Source organism: Entelurus aequoreus, linkage group LG18, assembly GCF_033978785.1.
Source record: "Entelurus aequoreus isolate RoL-2023_Sb linkage group LG18, RoL_Eaeq_v1.1, whole genome shotgun sequence".
Taxonomy (NCBI): domain Eukaryota; kingdom Metazoa; phylum Chordata; class Actinopteri; order Syngnathiformes; family Syngnathidae; genus Entelurus; species Entelurus aequoreus.
In genome coordinates this window covers 25,961,116-25,977,619 of record NC_084748.1, presented here as the reverse complement: position 1 = coordinate 25,977,619, position 16,504 = coordinate 25,961,116, and the positions used below count along the sequence as shown (strand labels likewise).

General features: G+C 42.4%; 1 protein-coding gene across 2 annotated transcripts in view; it reads right to left on the bottom strand.

Annotated features, from left to right (window-relative positions):
• The window catches only part of dnah6 (dynein, axonemal, heavy chain 6), a 178,159-nt gene that overhangs the window by 97,899 nt on the left and 63,756 nt on the right, over positions 1–16,504 (bottom strand). For both annotated transcript variants that reach the window (XM_062026800.1, XM_062026799.1), the window contains exons 36-42: positions 15,588–15,714; positions 15,227–15,439; positions 12,246–12,467; positions 12,032–12,154; positions 7,953–8,135; positions 7,711–7,854; positions 20–245 (exon numbers count right to left, since the gene is read on the bottom strand). In XM_062026800.1, the coding sequence (XP_061882784.1) occupies positions 20–245; positions 7,711–7,854; positions 7,953–8,135; positions 12,032–12,154; positions 12,246–12,467; positions 15,227–15,439; positions 15,588–15,714 (1,238 nt within the window). The remainder of the gene's footprint in view (positions 1–19; positions 246–7,710; positions 7,855–7,952; positions 8,136–12,031; positions 12,155–12,245; positions 12,468–15,226; positions 15,440–15,587; positions 15,715–16,504) is intronic.

Sequence of the window (16,504 nt, the reverse complement as noted above, 5' to 3'; positions counted from 1 at the left end):
CTAAAGTGCTTTTTTTTACTTGCCTTCCCCACTCCTGTAGAGCCAGTAAAGAGAACAGAATGGCGAACAGACAGCAGTTTTTCCATCAGATAGCCATAACGGACTGTGTCAGTGGTAGGAACCAGCATTTCAAAAAATGGCTGCTCGCTGTCGTACACAAATGAAGGGATTATTTTCTCCCATTGCATCAAAGACCCTTTGGCAAAGTTAATGTACACATCCCACACGGCTCCATTGGTGGGGAGCTACAAAAGACACAGTAAAAAAATTGTAAATAAAATGTGGATTAATTTTTTTCAGGCAGCATCATCTTTTTTCTCTCTCTTTAAAATAAAGGCCATTGTCATGTTGCTGCATTTAAAATAACATTCCTAACCAGGAGGGCTCTTTGTTTGTACCAAAAATATGAATTTCATTCCCTTTTAGTCTAAACAGATCAACATCATTTGTATTTCTAGGCAGAATCAAATAATTACATACTGTAATCTAAGACAATTCATCCCATAGCTTCTATTAGGGATGGAATGGTTTATGAAAAAAATCTGAACTTTTTGATTAACCTGACTCAGTTCAAGGTTTTAGGACCATATAACTGTCAGACTCATACCAGAATACAGACCGAGCCAGTGATCAGTGAGGTCAAGAATATGGCCACAGGAAGAAAAATCAGCACTACGTAGCTGTTTTGACACCACACACTGAGACATCTTCAGCGAGGCAGCAACACAGGATGGAAAGACAGATTTACAGGCATACATATATTCTGTAGTCAGTTACATCAACAAGTTTACTGAGGATGTGACAGAGGTCAGAACTATTAAGACGGGTGCTAATCGGAAACCATGGCTGACCGGGCAAGTGTGCTCATTGCTCAGAGGCATTCAGAGCTAGAGACTCTACAACATATGCACTCGCAAGAAGCAATCTTGCCTGAGGAATTAAAGGAGTTAAAAGGCACATACACTGAACAGCCATTTCTGAAGCTAAAGATTCACGTCACTTGTGGCAGGGAATTCATTCCATCACTGACTATAAACCCACTCCCCGGCAGACGTGTCACTCTGACCCCGTTTCCAAATAAACTGAACACATTTTATGCACATCTTGAGGCCAAAAACAGCAAGCATGCATAGACACTTGTGCTAACAAGCAGACATTACAGCTTACCACAGCTGGAGTACTAAAGGCCCTGGCTAGCATCAACCCACGCAATGACCTTATAACGTCCCTGGATGTGTTCTCAAAAACCATGCTGAGCAGGTGAAGGGTGTTTTCATGGACATCTTCAACATGTCACTCCAACAGGCTGTCATTCCCACCTGCCTCAAAAGTGCCGCCATCCTTCCCGTCCCAAAAAACACATCCTGTCGGCCTCTCTGATTTCTCTGTAGCGCCCACACCTACTGTAAAGAAGTGTTTTGAACGCCTGATCATGCAGCAAGTTAAAAACTGCCTCCCAGCGGACACACTCATTTCCCTTACTGGAAAAACAGATCCACAGAAGACGCAAATACCAGCATTCTCCACCTCACGTCAGGTCTTCTTGAGCAGAGAACGTCTATGCCAGGACCCTGTTAATAGATTTCACCAGTTTCTTCAATACCATCATCCCACAGCAGCTCGTGGAAAAACTTCAGCTACTACAGGTGGACAACAGCATCTGTGACTGGGTCCACAACTTTCCGACACAGCGACAGCAGGCAGTCAGGTTGAACAGCCGCTCATCACGATGAGCAGAGGCTCCTCGGCGGCTGCGTCCTGAGCCCTCTACTCTTCAGCCTGCTCACCTTTGACTGTACTACCAAATTCAGCAACAACTCTGTCTTGAAGTTTGCAGATGACACAACGGTGGTGAGCCGTATTAGGGACAACAGTGAGTATGCATACACATTGATGATGACCTCACTTCAACCACTGAAACCTTGTTGGTCGCTTTTCCCTCCGCAGACTCAGGAATCTGGGGCCGTACTTATCAAGCTTCTTAGAGTGCCATTTTACACTTAAGTCCTGAGAATTTGCGAAATTTAGTCCTACTCTCAAACTTAAGAATAAAAGCTTTTTATCAACGTTCTTAAGTCTAAGAATCACTCCTACTCTCCACGGTATTTAAGAGACCTTCAGAGGTGTCTTAAGTGGTTAGGAGTTGCCAGCAGGGGATGGCACTGAGGCGAGAGAGACGTGCGCGAACGTTCAGGGAACGGAACAATGTTTTGTTTTTTTTGATGACGAGCAGCTGATCAAACGGTATCGTTTAGACAGAGCGGATATTATTTTTGTCACAGATTTAATACTTTTCCATTCCTTGTTGATTTCTGCATGTGTCTGCAGTGGGCTAGTATATATAGAGCCACCCACACCAGTTTCAAATTAGTTGCCTAATTAATGAATTGGAAAGAAAATTTTATGACAATAGCGTATGTGTGTGGCCGTGAGGTGAGTGACGTCAGTGAGTGTGTGGGCGATAGAAGAGAGGGAGCGGTAGCGTGAGTGCCGGCGGGGACTAGTTTGTTTTGTATTCTTTTGCAGTTTATTGTCAAAATATACACTCCCATTGTCCACTTAAATATTTCCAAGATATTTCTTTATTCTTAGACAACGGATTCCCTTCCGTGATTGGTCATTTCTATGGACACAGAAATGACGTCACCTAAAATTCCGTTTACGGCACATAGTAATGTCGTAATTCAGCTCTGAGTGTGACACTTAAGATTCAGTCCTACACTTCGCTGAAAGTGTGAGTAAGACGCTTGATAACTAACTTTTAAGTGCAGCTTTCAGCGAATAATTTATTTACTCTTAAATCAACTCTTAGCAGACTTCTTAGGAGTAATTCTAAGAAGCTTGATAAGTACGGCCCCTGACCACACACCTCACCACCTTCTACAGGGCACCGTTGAAAGCATCCTGACACATGCCTTTACCATACTGCAAAGGACACAAAGCGGCTTAACAGACTGGCCAAGACAGCCAGCAAAATTATCGGTGCCCCATTCCTCTGCCTGATGGAGCTACATCAAAAGCGCTGCATCAGTAGCACCACCTCCATCATCATTGACTCACTTCACTCCTCCCACCACATCTTCTCCCTTTTGCCATCAGGGAGGAGCTACAGCAGCATCGGCTGCAAAAATAGCAGAAAGCTAAACATCTTTTTTCACTCGGCTGTGAGACTTATAAATCGACTGTTTCCTTTCTCCACATAAACACCCGCCCTCACCCCCAACAGCTCGTCACCTGTCGAGTTAAAAGACTGAATGCACTGAAAAGAGGAACGTTTTATCTGATTTTATTGGTATTTATCACTTTTAATGCTTATATTTTTTTCTATATGATGTATATCGTGTATCCATCCATCCATCTTCAACCGCTTATCCGGAATCGGGTCGCGGGGACAACAGCTCCAGCAGAGACCCCCAGACTTCCCTCTCCAGAGCAACATTCGCAACTTCCTCCTGGGGAATCCTGAAGCGTTCCCAGGCCAGAGAAGAGATGCAATCTCCCCATCTGGTCCTTGGCCTGCCGCGGGGTCTCCTCCCAGTGGGACGTGCAACAAGGACCTCCCTAGGAAGACGCTCGTGAGGCATCCGCACGAGATGCCCAAACCTCCTAAGCTGGCTCCTTTCCAAGCAAAGGAGCAGCGGCTCTACTCCGAGTCTCTCTCGGGTGACTGAACTTCTCACCCTATCTCTAAGGGAGATGCCAGCCACCCTTCTGAGGAAACTCATTTCGACCGCTTGTATTCGCGATCTTATTCTTTCGGTCATGACCCACACTTCATGACCATAGGTGAGAGTAGGAATGTAGATAGCTCGGTAGACCGAGAGCTTTGCCTTCTGGCTCAGCTCTCTTTTCGTCACAACAGTGCGGCAGAGAGACTGCAATACTGCCCCAGCTGCTCCGATTCTCCGGCTGATTTCCTTCTCCATCTTTCCCTCACTCGTGAACAAGCTTTGAGTTTGGCCTTCTTTTTCTCCCCCTCCTCCTTTTTCTTGTTTTCCCTTTCTTATCTTTACCGGGGAACCGCTAACGTGGGGACCCAAACAGCCCGCTGTTCTGTCTACCTGTCATATGTGTATTTATGTCTCTTGGATGGGTTTGCTGTTAAATTTCATTGTACCTTATTTTTTCTCCTCCTCTCTGGCACCATGTAGGTTTATGCAATTTTTTTAATCATTATTTTCATGAATTTGTTTGTACAATTTGGCGTTTCTAGCCTTTTGACCACTAAGGCGTTCAACAGTCATGAGTTTCCTTAATGTTGTTAACAATAAAGTTGTGTCGGCAACAGACCAATTCTGCTTGGTGATAAACATCCGGCTGTCTCAAAGGCGGGCATCACTCTGATGTAGAAAACATGCGCGGTAGGGATGAGTGATATGGCCTAAAATCTATATTGTGATATATATTTCAACCTCTTGCATTAACGATATACAATATATCACAATATATTATTTGGCATACAAATGATAATAGAACTATTTCAAAACGGGCTACAAAAGCTCCTAATTTGGCTGCTGATGTATGCATCAACATATTGACTGATTTAAAAGTGGCTTTGCTGCACTGTGAAGAGACATTAGCCCCTACCGAGGACGCAACATTGCATTCGTTTGTCGCTGTCAAATTTGTGGGTCTCAGCTATAATGTGTCATCATCATGCATTATCACAATATAACGATAGTATTAAAAGCTCTGTGGTCGGCCAAATTTATATAATTTACATTGAATTGTATATTAGGCTGCAGCACCCCCTGCGACCCTGAAAGGGACAAGCGGTAGAAAATGGAGGGATGGATGGATGGATATTTATAATATTATTGGGATTTTATTCCGATTATTTGTGTAAATGTAAACATGGCTATGACTCTAAATCTGATATTTAAAAAAAAAGTCTGTTCACATAAAAACACATTGGCATCATCGGCTTGTATGTATTTTTTGTCCAAGTCAGAAAGAACAACCACAGATGAGTCTCACATAACACCTTTGAGCATCAATATAGTGATATGTTACATGTGTATGTTACCAAAAATCAGCGCATAGGAGTGATCTAAAGGTGAACGGCGGGCACTCAAAGGTGAACGGCGGGCACTCTATTCTGAGAGAACTTTACCAAACATTCATTAAATGTAAATGTAATGTAGTAATGTGGCCAGAAATGGTACTGCAATCAAGGTCAAAATTATGTAGTCCCCTCTCACTCTCTATCACTGAGGTTGACAGATACGCAGCCAAATACGACTCCAAGGAACTTCAAATAGCAATCGACAAGTCCTTCACTGTTGCTTTCTCTTGTTTATACTTCTTGCAAGATGCAGACATGTGATTTGAACTTAATGAAAAAGACTGAAAATAAGCCGGGGGCCGCAGGTGCAGGGACAAGGGGGACTACGTAGCTTCGATTTTTAAGTTAATCATTTTTAATGGGAAAAACGTAGTTTTTTACCTCTGGATTATCAAAAACCGTACTCATTACGGGAAAACCGTAGTTGTTGGTCGGTATGGCAAAGAGACAGATCAAGATTTTAACACACATTGTAGGTCGGAAAAAACAAAGAAAAACGGAAAATAATTTTTTATATGAATATATAAAATAGATGGATTTCCGACGATAGACGGAAAAATCACATGCCTGAAGATGGTTTACTAAGTAATTATACCACATTTTACTGATGTCGATTAGCCAAATGTATTTGTAAAGTTATGGAACTATATTTTTGTCGGGAGTCGGGACAGATTGTTGGCATTAACCTCCTAAAATGTCTAGTTTGATCGCACGGACCACCATCAAAATAATTATATATAATAATATATTATACGTTATATATCGCATAGGCCTACTTTGATGGCACACTGACAAATACATTTTCGAAACAGGTCTGTGTTCGGTAGCACCTGCGCAGTTTGTATTAAAATTTATAGAAGGACACGAGTGTTGCTGGCCTTGCTTTTTCTTTAAGTACATGTTTTGCCGTGCATGTCTTTATTTTTGTTTTATTTTATTAAGTTTTTTGGAGAGTGCGTTTTTTTTACTGTATTTTGTACTTTGATGGCAAGCCAAGGCCAACAGTAAAATTACTGCCACATTTCGTTCAGCATAACTCCATGTTGCATCCAACCTGACGCACTGCATTCTCTTCCAGTTATGCACATCACCATCTTTCAGTGCAGAGTGCAATTTTATGAGCCAACCCACGTTACGCAAAAAACACATTACACATAAATCATATAGCCTACTACCATGTCAATACACAAAGTAGAAAATGATTACATATATATTGTAATACATATATAAATACCACCCCATATGTGCCTGACGCACATACAGTCGCAGAAACCGCAATTAACCGTGCTAATGTTGGAACCCATTTCCTCGGCGTATCAGCATATTGAGAACGAAATAGGCACTGACACTACCCATATCCACATAGGTTTTATTTGTCGAAAATATCGACATACAGGCTAATGGGCATATATTTCCCCCGTTAGCCTGTATGTCGATGTGTTATTGACCGGGCTAGCATGCTGAGCATTACACTAGGAGCTGAGCACCATCACACTAAGCATTCGTTTCACGAGCATACTACCTTTGTTAGACAAGTTCATAGACTGTATTGGACAATGAAGTTTACATAGGAAATGTCAATTTCCATTAATTAATTAATTAAATAAATTATAAGAAAACATAAATGCCTTATTTATCTATCAAGGAGGAAATTAGCAAGTTTGGTGTCAGATTAAAACATTTTCTACGCCTTTGAATCGTCTCCATCTTTCAAAGGCATCCATCATTGGGGCGCTATAGGTCGGTTGGTAGAGCGGCCGTGCCAGCAACTTGAGGGTTGCAGGTTCGATCCCCGCTTCCGCCATCCTAGTCACTGCCGTTGTGTCCTTGGGCAAGACACTTTACCCACCTGCTCCCAGTGCCACCCACACTGGTTTAAATGTAACTTAGATATTGGGTTTCACTATGTAAAGCGCTTTGAGTCACTTGAGAAAAAGCGCTATATAAATGTAATTCACTTCACTTCACATCCCCGATACAAATCCTTGTTTTGTTCCAGGGTTTGTCATGAATAAGTTGAGAATCGTAACGGCGTCGTTTAGATTTACTAAAGTCTGACATGTTTAGTAACTTTATCAGTGGCAGTAGCCAGACGAAGAGGGCCGTGCATAACTGGCAACCTGGATGTGAAACAATCGCAGACTTTCTAATTGGTCAAACTGTAGGGTGCGGGGCATCGAAATGAAAACAATAACAAGATTTTGGGGCTGTAAATCTAATTTTGAAATGAGCCTGTCCCGGCTGTACTATTGTTGTCAGTTATAAAGGTTTTTTAAAAAAAACATGATTTATTAATGCCTTTTGACATATCAGGGCCATTTAATGATGACTTGACGTGAAATTATTACATATGGCTACTTTAAGTCGCTAAGCACAGAGCTTAGACAAAAGTGCTTGAAGGAAGTCTACCGGATTGCAAACACAAAATGTTGGCAGCTCTGTAATTAAACATGACATCATTGATTGAAATAAATGGTAATGATGGATTATTGGGATATATGACATTCTGCATTACCAAAAAGAACAACAATGTGCATTGAACCAAACTGAGAAACCGTGTCACCAACTGTAAAAAGATCCAAACTGTGGATTTTGTGAACCATTCCACCCCTAGCTTCTATTAGTAACCACGTGTGTGCATGTACCTTAGCATTGTTGTTGTCTTTAAATTGCTCTCTGACAAAGTTGTCAAAATCATCCCAGTGAGTGCTGGGCAGGTTGCCTCCGATCGCCCATACGTAGCAAAATATGAAGGTCTGGCATACTATATCGTTCATGCGCTTGGCATCCTGCAAGACAAAATATGACAATAAATAAATCTATGCTTCAAATTGAACTGTCTTATCCATGAAACTATATTTGGATTAACTTTTTTTTAAACAAGTACCATATTAAAATGTGGTCCTGCTTTGCCCAGCAGCAGTGATTCCAGCAGGCAACAGATGGTGGTGACTTTGCTGATGTCCACCTGGCGAATTGCTTGTATGCAGTATTTCCACACATACTGTAGTCCATCATCCACATACAGCACGAATAACTCCAGCAAATATGTCTTCACTGCTTCTGGCAGCTTAAGTGTGAGAGAAAACATTCACATAGAGTATTATTCCACTGAATGACTGCTGTTTACGTCTCCACAAAATTAATAGATGTATGTATAAATATAGGTATAGATGCAGGTTAAAATGTTTTTTTATGGAACAGAGTGTCCTGCTCATTGATCCATCCATCCATTTTCTACCGCTTATTCCCTTTTGGGGTCGCGGGGGGCGCTGGAGCCTATCTCAGCTACAATCGGGCGGAAGGCGGGGTACACCCTGGACAAGTCGCCACCTCATCGCAGGGCCAACACAGATAGACAGACAACATTCACACTCACATTCACACACTAGGGCCAATTTAGTGTTGCCAATCAACCTATCCCCAGGTGCATGTCTTTGGAAGTGGGAGGAAGCCGGAGTACCCGGAGGAAACCCACGCAGTCACGGGGAGAACATGCAAACTCCACACAGAAAGATCCCGAGCCCGGGATTGAACCCAAGACTACTCAGGACCTTCGTATTGTGAGACAGATGCACTAACCCCTCTGCCACCGTGCTGCCCCCTGCTCATTGATCTGATTGCATATTTAATAAATACAAATTAAAAAATTGAAATGATTGTCCATGTTGGCCCTGCGATGAGGTGGCGACTTGACCAGGGTCTACCCCGCCTTCCGCCCAAATGCAGCTGAGATAGGCTCCAGCACCCCCCGCGAGCCCGAAAGGGACAAGTGGAAGAAAATGGATGGATGGAAATTAAAGGATCTATTTTACAACCTTTACTTTACTTTAGAGGGCACAAACTTTCCAAAGTGTAATAGGCATTAGATCCCGTAAACTACACACCATATAACACACACAGACCCATTAACATACTAATTATGTTTGTGGTCAGCTGATGATAGTGATTTATCAAAGTTTAGCTATTAATATTAGCTATTGTTGAATGTATTTTCTATCACAACAACAAAATGAACAAAAAAAGGGATACATGCTTCTCCTGGACTGTTTTTGTGTATTTGCATGCGCTCCCTACGTGTACCTGTGCATGAGACAACGGTGAGTGACAAACATGAACGGCAAACTAATTCCTCAGGACCGACGAGCAATTTTAATGTAATATATATATTAATTGTGAAAAATATGACCAGGGTTTCCCCCTGAAGGAGAACCTAATTTGGGGGGAATTTTCCCTAATTTAGTTACAGACACGTTCATAAAAAACATAAAATATTTTCATAATGATCGTTAACAATCGGCAACATTCCAAAAAAAAGTGCAGTTCCCCTTTATTGTAACAGCAAAATCGAAGCCGCCACACATTAAAAAATAAGAGGATTTTTTTTTTACGTGAAAACAAATTAAAGTAATATTGTATTGTAATTGTAATTGTAATTGTAATTTTTGTTTCATCTGACATCACATGGACAAAGATAAGACCTTCTGGAGGAAAGTTCTGTGGTCAGATGAAACAAAAATTGAGCTGTTTGGCCACAATACTCAGCAATATGTTTGGAGGAGAAATGGTGAGGCCTTTAATCCCAGGAACACCAACCCTGCCGTCATGCATGGTGGTGGTAGTATTATGCTCTGGGCCTGTTTTGATGCCAATGGAACTGGTGCTTTACAGAGAGTAAATGGGACAATGAAAAAGGAGGATTACCTCCAAATTCTTCAGGACAACCTAAAATCATCAGCCCGGAGGTTAGGTCTTGGGTGCAGTTGGGTGTTCCAACAGGACAATGACCCCAAACACATGTCAAAAGTGGTAAAGGAATGGCTAAATCAGGCTAGAATTAAGGTTTTAGAATGGCCATACCAAATTCCTGATTTAAACGTGTGGACAATGTTGAAGAAACAAGTCCATGTCACAAAACCAACAAATTTAGCTGAACTGCACCAATTTTGTCAAGAGGAGTGGTCAAAAATTCAACCAGAAGCTTGCCAGAAGCTTGTGGATGGCTACCAAAAGCACCTTATTACAGGGAAACTTGCCAAGGGACATGTAACCAAATATTTACATTGCTGTATGTATACTTTTGACCCAGCAGATTTGGCAACATTTTCAGTAGACGCATAATAAATTCATAAAAGAACCAAACTTCATGTTTTTTGTGACCAACAAGTATGTGCTCAAATCACTATATCACAAAAAAATAAAAGTTGTAGAAATTATTGGAAACTCAAGACAGCCATTACATTATGTTCTTTACAGTGTATGTAAACTTTTGACCACGACTGTATATATACATAACCTATCATTTGTGCACTAATGACTCGTGATGCACCGAAAATTCAGCCGCCGTAAAAAAGACTTTGACCACCGGAACAGCACCGGATGTTGTGACGACGACGATTGTCTGCAACGGAGGAAAGGCAACGCCTTAGCGATTACGCACCGCAGCCGTGACTGTCCTGTGGAAATCAGGGGTGAGAGTGTCACATTTCTGCAGCAGATTCTTGATTCTTAAGTGTTAGTAGAGATGATGGTTAACTATCTTTTTTGCAGAAGGTCCTTAAAAACAGCAAAGCACTCCTGCAACTCGGACAAAATAAATAAGACCAAAATCAACTGTCTACTGTTGAGGACACAAGTTCTCCGGAATATACAAAGTAAGCAAGATAGTGAAGGGACCAACGGGATTCAGCTTTCTGGACTGTGCTGGTTCCTCTTCTATTCACGCTGTACACCTCAGACTTCTGCTACAACTCTGAATCATGTCACATCCAGAAGTTTTCTGACGACAAAGCCATCATGGGGTGTATGAGGGGTGACCAAGAGGAGGAGTACATTGGTCTGGCGAGGGACTTGGTCATCTGGAGTAACACAAACCATCTGCAGCTCAACACCACAAAAACCAAATAGCTTGTAATAGACTTTGGGAAGTCCAGGCCACGCCCTCAGAGCACTGAACATTGAGGGGGCTCAGGTGGAGGTTGTAGACACCTACAAGTACCTTGGGGTATGGCTGGACGAGAAGCTGGACTGGGCATGCAACACGACCATCTGTAAAGGAAGGGTCAAAGCAGACTGTACTTTGGCCAGCGTGCTATTATACTTTGTGGTATTGCTGGCAGTGCAGCACATCAAAGAGGGACTCCACCAGACTGGACAAGCTCATTAGGCAGGCAGGCTCTGTGGTTGGCATGAAGCTAGACTTTCTGGTGACAGTTGCAGAGAAGAGATCAATGAACAAACTGGTGGCCATCCTCTGCACACTGTCATCAGCGACCAGAGAAGTCTGTTCAGTGACAAGATGCTCCTCCCCAGATGCAGTAAAAGCAGACTTAAGAAGTCATTTGTCCCTCGCGCCATCACACTCTACAGCTCTTCACTTGGAGATAGAAGGAGGGCGGGAGCACTGATAAGGACTGCTGCTACAACACCTGTGTATGTTTTAAAGTAGTGTCTTTATATATTTTTTTTCTAATTATTTTTGAGTGCGGACAGCACGGTGGTAGAGGGGTTAGTGCGTCTGCCTCACAATACGAAGGTCCTGGGTTCGATTGTGCGCTCTGGATATTTCTGTGTGGAGTTTGCATGTTCTCCCCGTGACTGCGTGGGTTCCCTCCGGGTACTCCGGCTTCCTCCCACCTCCAAAGACATGCACCTGGGGATAGGTTGATTGGCAACACTAAAATTGGCCCTAGTGTGTGAATGTGAGTGTGAATGTTGTCTGTCTATCTGTGTTGGCCCCGCGATGAGGTGGCGACTTGTCCAGGGTGTACCCGCCTTCCGCCCGACTGCAGCTGAGATAGGCTCCAGCGACCCCCAAAGAGATAAGCGATAGAAAATGGATGGATGGATGGATCTTTGAGTGCGTTTTCCTGTATTTTGATGCTATCTGTTGCCGTATGAATTTGAATTTTCCTGGGGGAACCTTCCCAAGGGATTAATATCTATCTATCTATTGCATAGTCCTACATTGGACTCGAGACCACTGATCCACGTCTGCACATATGGCATCCACTTGAGTTCATCAGGGTCGATGAAGACCATCCCACAGCGACTGACTGTGGCTGGTGATGCCACTGCCAAATCCTGAACCTATAAAAAAGAAGTATATTTTATGTTAACTAATGCTAACTGAAGCTAATGAATGATAAGACAAACATTTGATGTGTGCTTCTGCTCCAACCTCAAACACCATGTGTATGGAATTTGTAAGTTTGATCCTCTCACTGTTTGCCAGACACAGCATCTTGTTGTCATCCAGCACGGTGTTCATGTTCTCAATCCACAGGGCATCGACTGGGCCGTCACAGATTACCCACTTGTGGTCATCGGTGGTGTCGTCCACTGCATCACGCACACTCAGCGCCATCAATCCATCACGCCATTCCATTGTCAGATTGTTGAACTGGTATTGAGAATTTGAACATAAAAAATGACAATGGTACCTTGGTTTTCATTAGTAATTCCTTCTAAAAGGACACAAATTGAATCCTAGGAAAAGTCACTTATATGTCTTACTTCATTAAAAGTGATTTCTTAAATCAAATTAGGTTTCTCGCCTTCTTCATTAAAGTGCTCGCAACTTTCTTCGGGCCAGTGTTGACATGACATGGTTTACGCTTTTTGTCATTTTCCATTAGTTCTGGTTCCGTGCTCTTATTTTGTATTCATATTTCAGTTACCTGTTTTGTGTTGAATGCTTCCCTTGACTCTTGTCTGTGGAAGCTGCAGAGTGCAGCTGTTAGTAAGTAACGATTAGTTGACGTTGTTAACAAAAAATGACAATAAAATGTTAGTTTGTTCATAGTAAGCAGAGATGTCATTGCTCGTGTTTTTTCAGGGGCAAACGAACATGCACGAATCAGCGTGATCGGCAAACAATTGGCAGCAACTTCAACATCACCACCGGGAGCAAAAACATGGAAAATATGGAAACACTTCACCTTAAACACCTCAAAAACACAGACAATAATAATATTGCAAAGCGGAAGTTACTTTTCATGGCAGTATGTCCGTGATGATGATATCCACTCGGTAAGACAGTTAGCTTGTTAGCCAGGTAGCTATAGCTATAATTTTTGCCAAAGTCTGCCAGCTGAACTATGTTTAGATCCATGTGTGCAGGGTTCTAGAATCATTGCGTGGATGAGAATTATTTTAATGGCATATTTGATTTTGAAATTATATTCTTATTGTTCATTTCATTTTTGCAGTCAAATCAAATATACAATCAATGGCTTTCTACAGTTTGCTTTTAAAAGGACAAAAACGTAATAATAAATTCCTAAAAATATAATCTGAATTTAAAAGCAGGCTAAATTAGAGCCACAGAATAGTTGTAGACTGTGATTAGTCAACTAATCGCTAAGATAGTCGATGACTAGTTGACGATCAAAATAGTAGTTACTGTAGTTGCAGCGCGAGCAATTAGTAATCACTAATCAGGAGGGTTCTGAAGCAAAGCCATGATTCCACCAATCCAAGTGTAACCTGCATGTTAGATACATGGTGTTGTATCCCATGTTGCTCTTTTCACCTTTCCTTGGGCCTCATTTATAAAAGTGTGCGTGTATTCCAACATAAAACATTGCCCAAGCACAAACCTCAGCATGCTGTGCACAATTGTACACACTCTTGTCAATATAATTCACACCAGAATAAAATCACAAGTTGAGTCATTGTTATTGAAAAAACCAAGCCTCGAAATATTGAAACATTTGCCTTAACTTTTTGAAAAGGCTCCCGCAACTTCAAAAATTTTAAGCTGCAATAATAACAAAAAAAACCCCAGCAAAACCCTAGAGCAGGGGTCAGCAACCTTTACCACTCAAAGAGCCATTTTGACCCGTTTCACAAAATAAAGAAAACAATGGGAGCCACAAAACTCTTTTGAAATTTAAAATGAAATAACACTGCATACAACGTTTTTTTTTGCTTTGTGCTATGTATAAACCAGGGGTCTCAGACACGCGGCCCGCACCTTAATATGAAAATGTAATGTTAGTGCGGCCCGCGAGTTTTATATGAATGCCGCTTGACAGCTTCACACTTACCAAGCCCCCCAATTTTTCTGAGAGACTCTCGAATTTCAGAGCAACCATTCTCTCGCATGTCTGCTGATTTTCAGCCAAACAACATAAATAAGGTCATGCTATGATGGCACTGCCTTTAGCGCCCTCTACAACCTGTACAAACAGCTTGTCAGCCCAGTCACATGTTGTATGCGGCTTCTGCAGACACACAGAAGTGACTGCAAGGCATACTTGTTCAACAGCCATACAGGTCACACTGACGGTGCCCGTTTAAACAAGTTTAACACTCTTACTAATATGCGCCACACTGTGAACCCACATCGAACAAGAATGACAAACACATTTCGGGAGAACATCCGCACTGTAACACAACATAAACACAACAGAACAAATACCCAGAATCCCATGCATCCCTAACTCTTCCGGGCTACATTATACACCCCCGCTACCACCAACACCCCCCCTCCGTGCGTCGGTTGAGGTGGGCGGGGGTGTATAATGTAGCCAGGAAGAGTTAGGGATGCATGGGATTCTGGGTATTTGTTCTGTTGTGTTTATGTTGTGTTACAGTGCAGATGTTCTCCCGAAATGTGTTTGTCATTCTTGTTTAGTGTGGGTTCACAGTGAGGCGCATATTAGTAAGAGTGTTAAACTTGTTTATATCACAACCCTCAGTGTAACCTGTATGGCTGTTGACCAAGTATGCCTTGCAGTCACTTACATGTGTAAGCAGAGGCCGCATACTACATGTAACCAAGTATGCCATGACCAAGTATGCCTTGCAGTCACTTACATGTGTAAGCAGAGGCCGCATACTACATGTAACCGGGCCGGCACGCAGATAGCATGGTGTAAAAGCGGACGCGACCACATTTTGTTGAGGACGTTAAAGGCAGTGCCATCACGGCACGCCCTCAATATTGTTGTCCGGGTGAAAATCGGACAATGTTTGCCCCGGGAAATTACCGGGTGAGGCACTGAAATCCGGAAACCTCCCGGAAAAATCGGGGGGGTCGGCAAGTATGCAGCTGAGCCGCGTCAGAGTGATCAAAGAGCTGCATGCGGCTCCGGAGCCACGGGTTGCCGACCCCTGCCCTAGAGGAACTGATTTGTAGCTTTCTTTTCAACCTACCTCTCCGTAGAGTTCTCCCATTGTGACAGACTTGGGGTTGAGAATGTAAGTCCTGACAGGCTGATAGAAGGGGTTGTCGTCCCTGCACTCAGAGTTATAAAGAGTGATCAGGGCGTCTGCCAACACGTTGTAAACAGAAGACTTTCCTCCACCAGTCGGCCCGACCAACATGACACCATGTCGCACGATCATGGTCTCGTACAGTTGGATGACCTGGTGATCAATGTGGACATTTTTGTTTTACCTTCTACCATCAAATTGATTGGCTTGTGCCGAAAATACACAATACACACTGACCAAAAACATTGTTTGGAATGTGTAATGTTTTACCAAAAAGTACATGTATAAAAGTTATTTGCACCTTATTGATCATGGTGGCCAGGGGCTGCAGGTTTCTCTTCACTATACAGTCGACAATTGTCGAATGCAATATACCATAGTCATGCTCAGGGATGGTCACACCGGGGAACAGGTCAGACAGGATGCCACTGGAGGATTTGCAAACAATGCACATTAATTAGTTCCTTCTACAAGCGCAGCAGGACCGTGGTGGTCAAAGTCAGCAGCAAGTCCAGCATGATCACGGTGAACTTTAACTTCCACCAAGGCTGCGCTTTGTCACCGATAATTTTTTGGACAGAATTTTCTCGGTGCAGTATAGGCATTGGGGGTGTCCTGTCTTTCATATCTGGTATTTGCGGATGATGTGGTCCTGATGTCCAACATTTATGGGACAGTTTGCAGCTGAGTGTTTGAGTTTGAGTTTGAGTTTATTTCGAACATGCAAGCATACAACATGATACATCACAATTTCCAGTTTCTCTTTTCAACATGTTCAAGTGGAGGTTATATGATGTCAGTTTAATTTTTTTTCAAATTCCTCTTAAACATTTTTAATGCACTTTTTTTTACCTATAATTCTTATTTGGCGTGTGTGTGGGTTATGTGTGATAAATTAAATGCAATAAAACGCCCATTAATTAAATAAAAAAATACAAAAAAACATTTATTGGTGCCATACACCTTTGGATGATTCTGACCAGTATTTTAAAGGGGTCATATTTTGATTTTTTTTTTCTACATTCAAACATGTCATTGTGGTCTAACATGTGATGGTGGTTCTTTGGCCAACATTTGCTTGAATGTTGTTTTAAAGACCATCTTCAAGCCGCATTCTGAGTGTCTCTACAGAATTCGCCATTTTGTGGGCAGTTTAATTTACATGCTGAAGTCCTCCTCCAGGCCAAGCTTCCTTTAAATGCGCCTCCAACCTGTCAG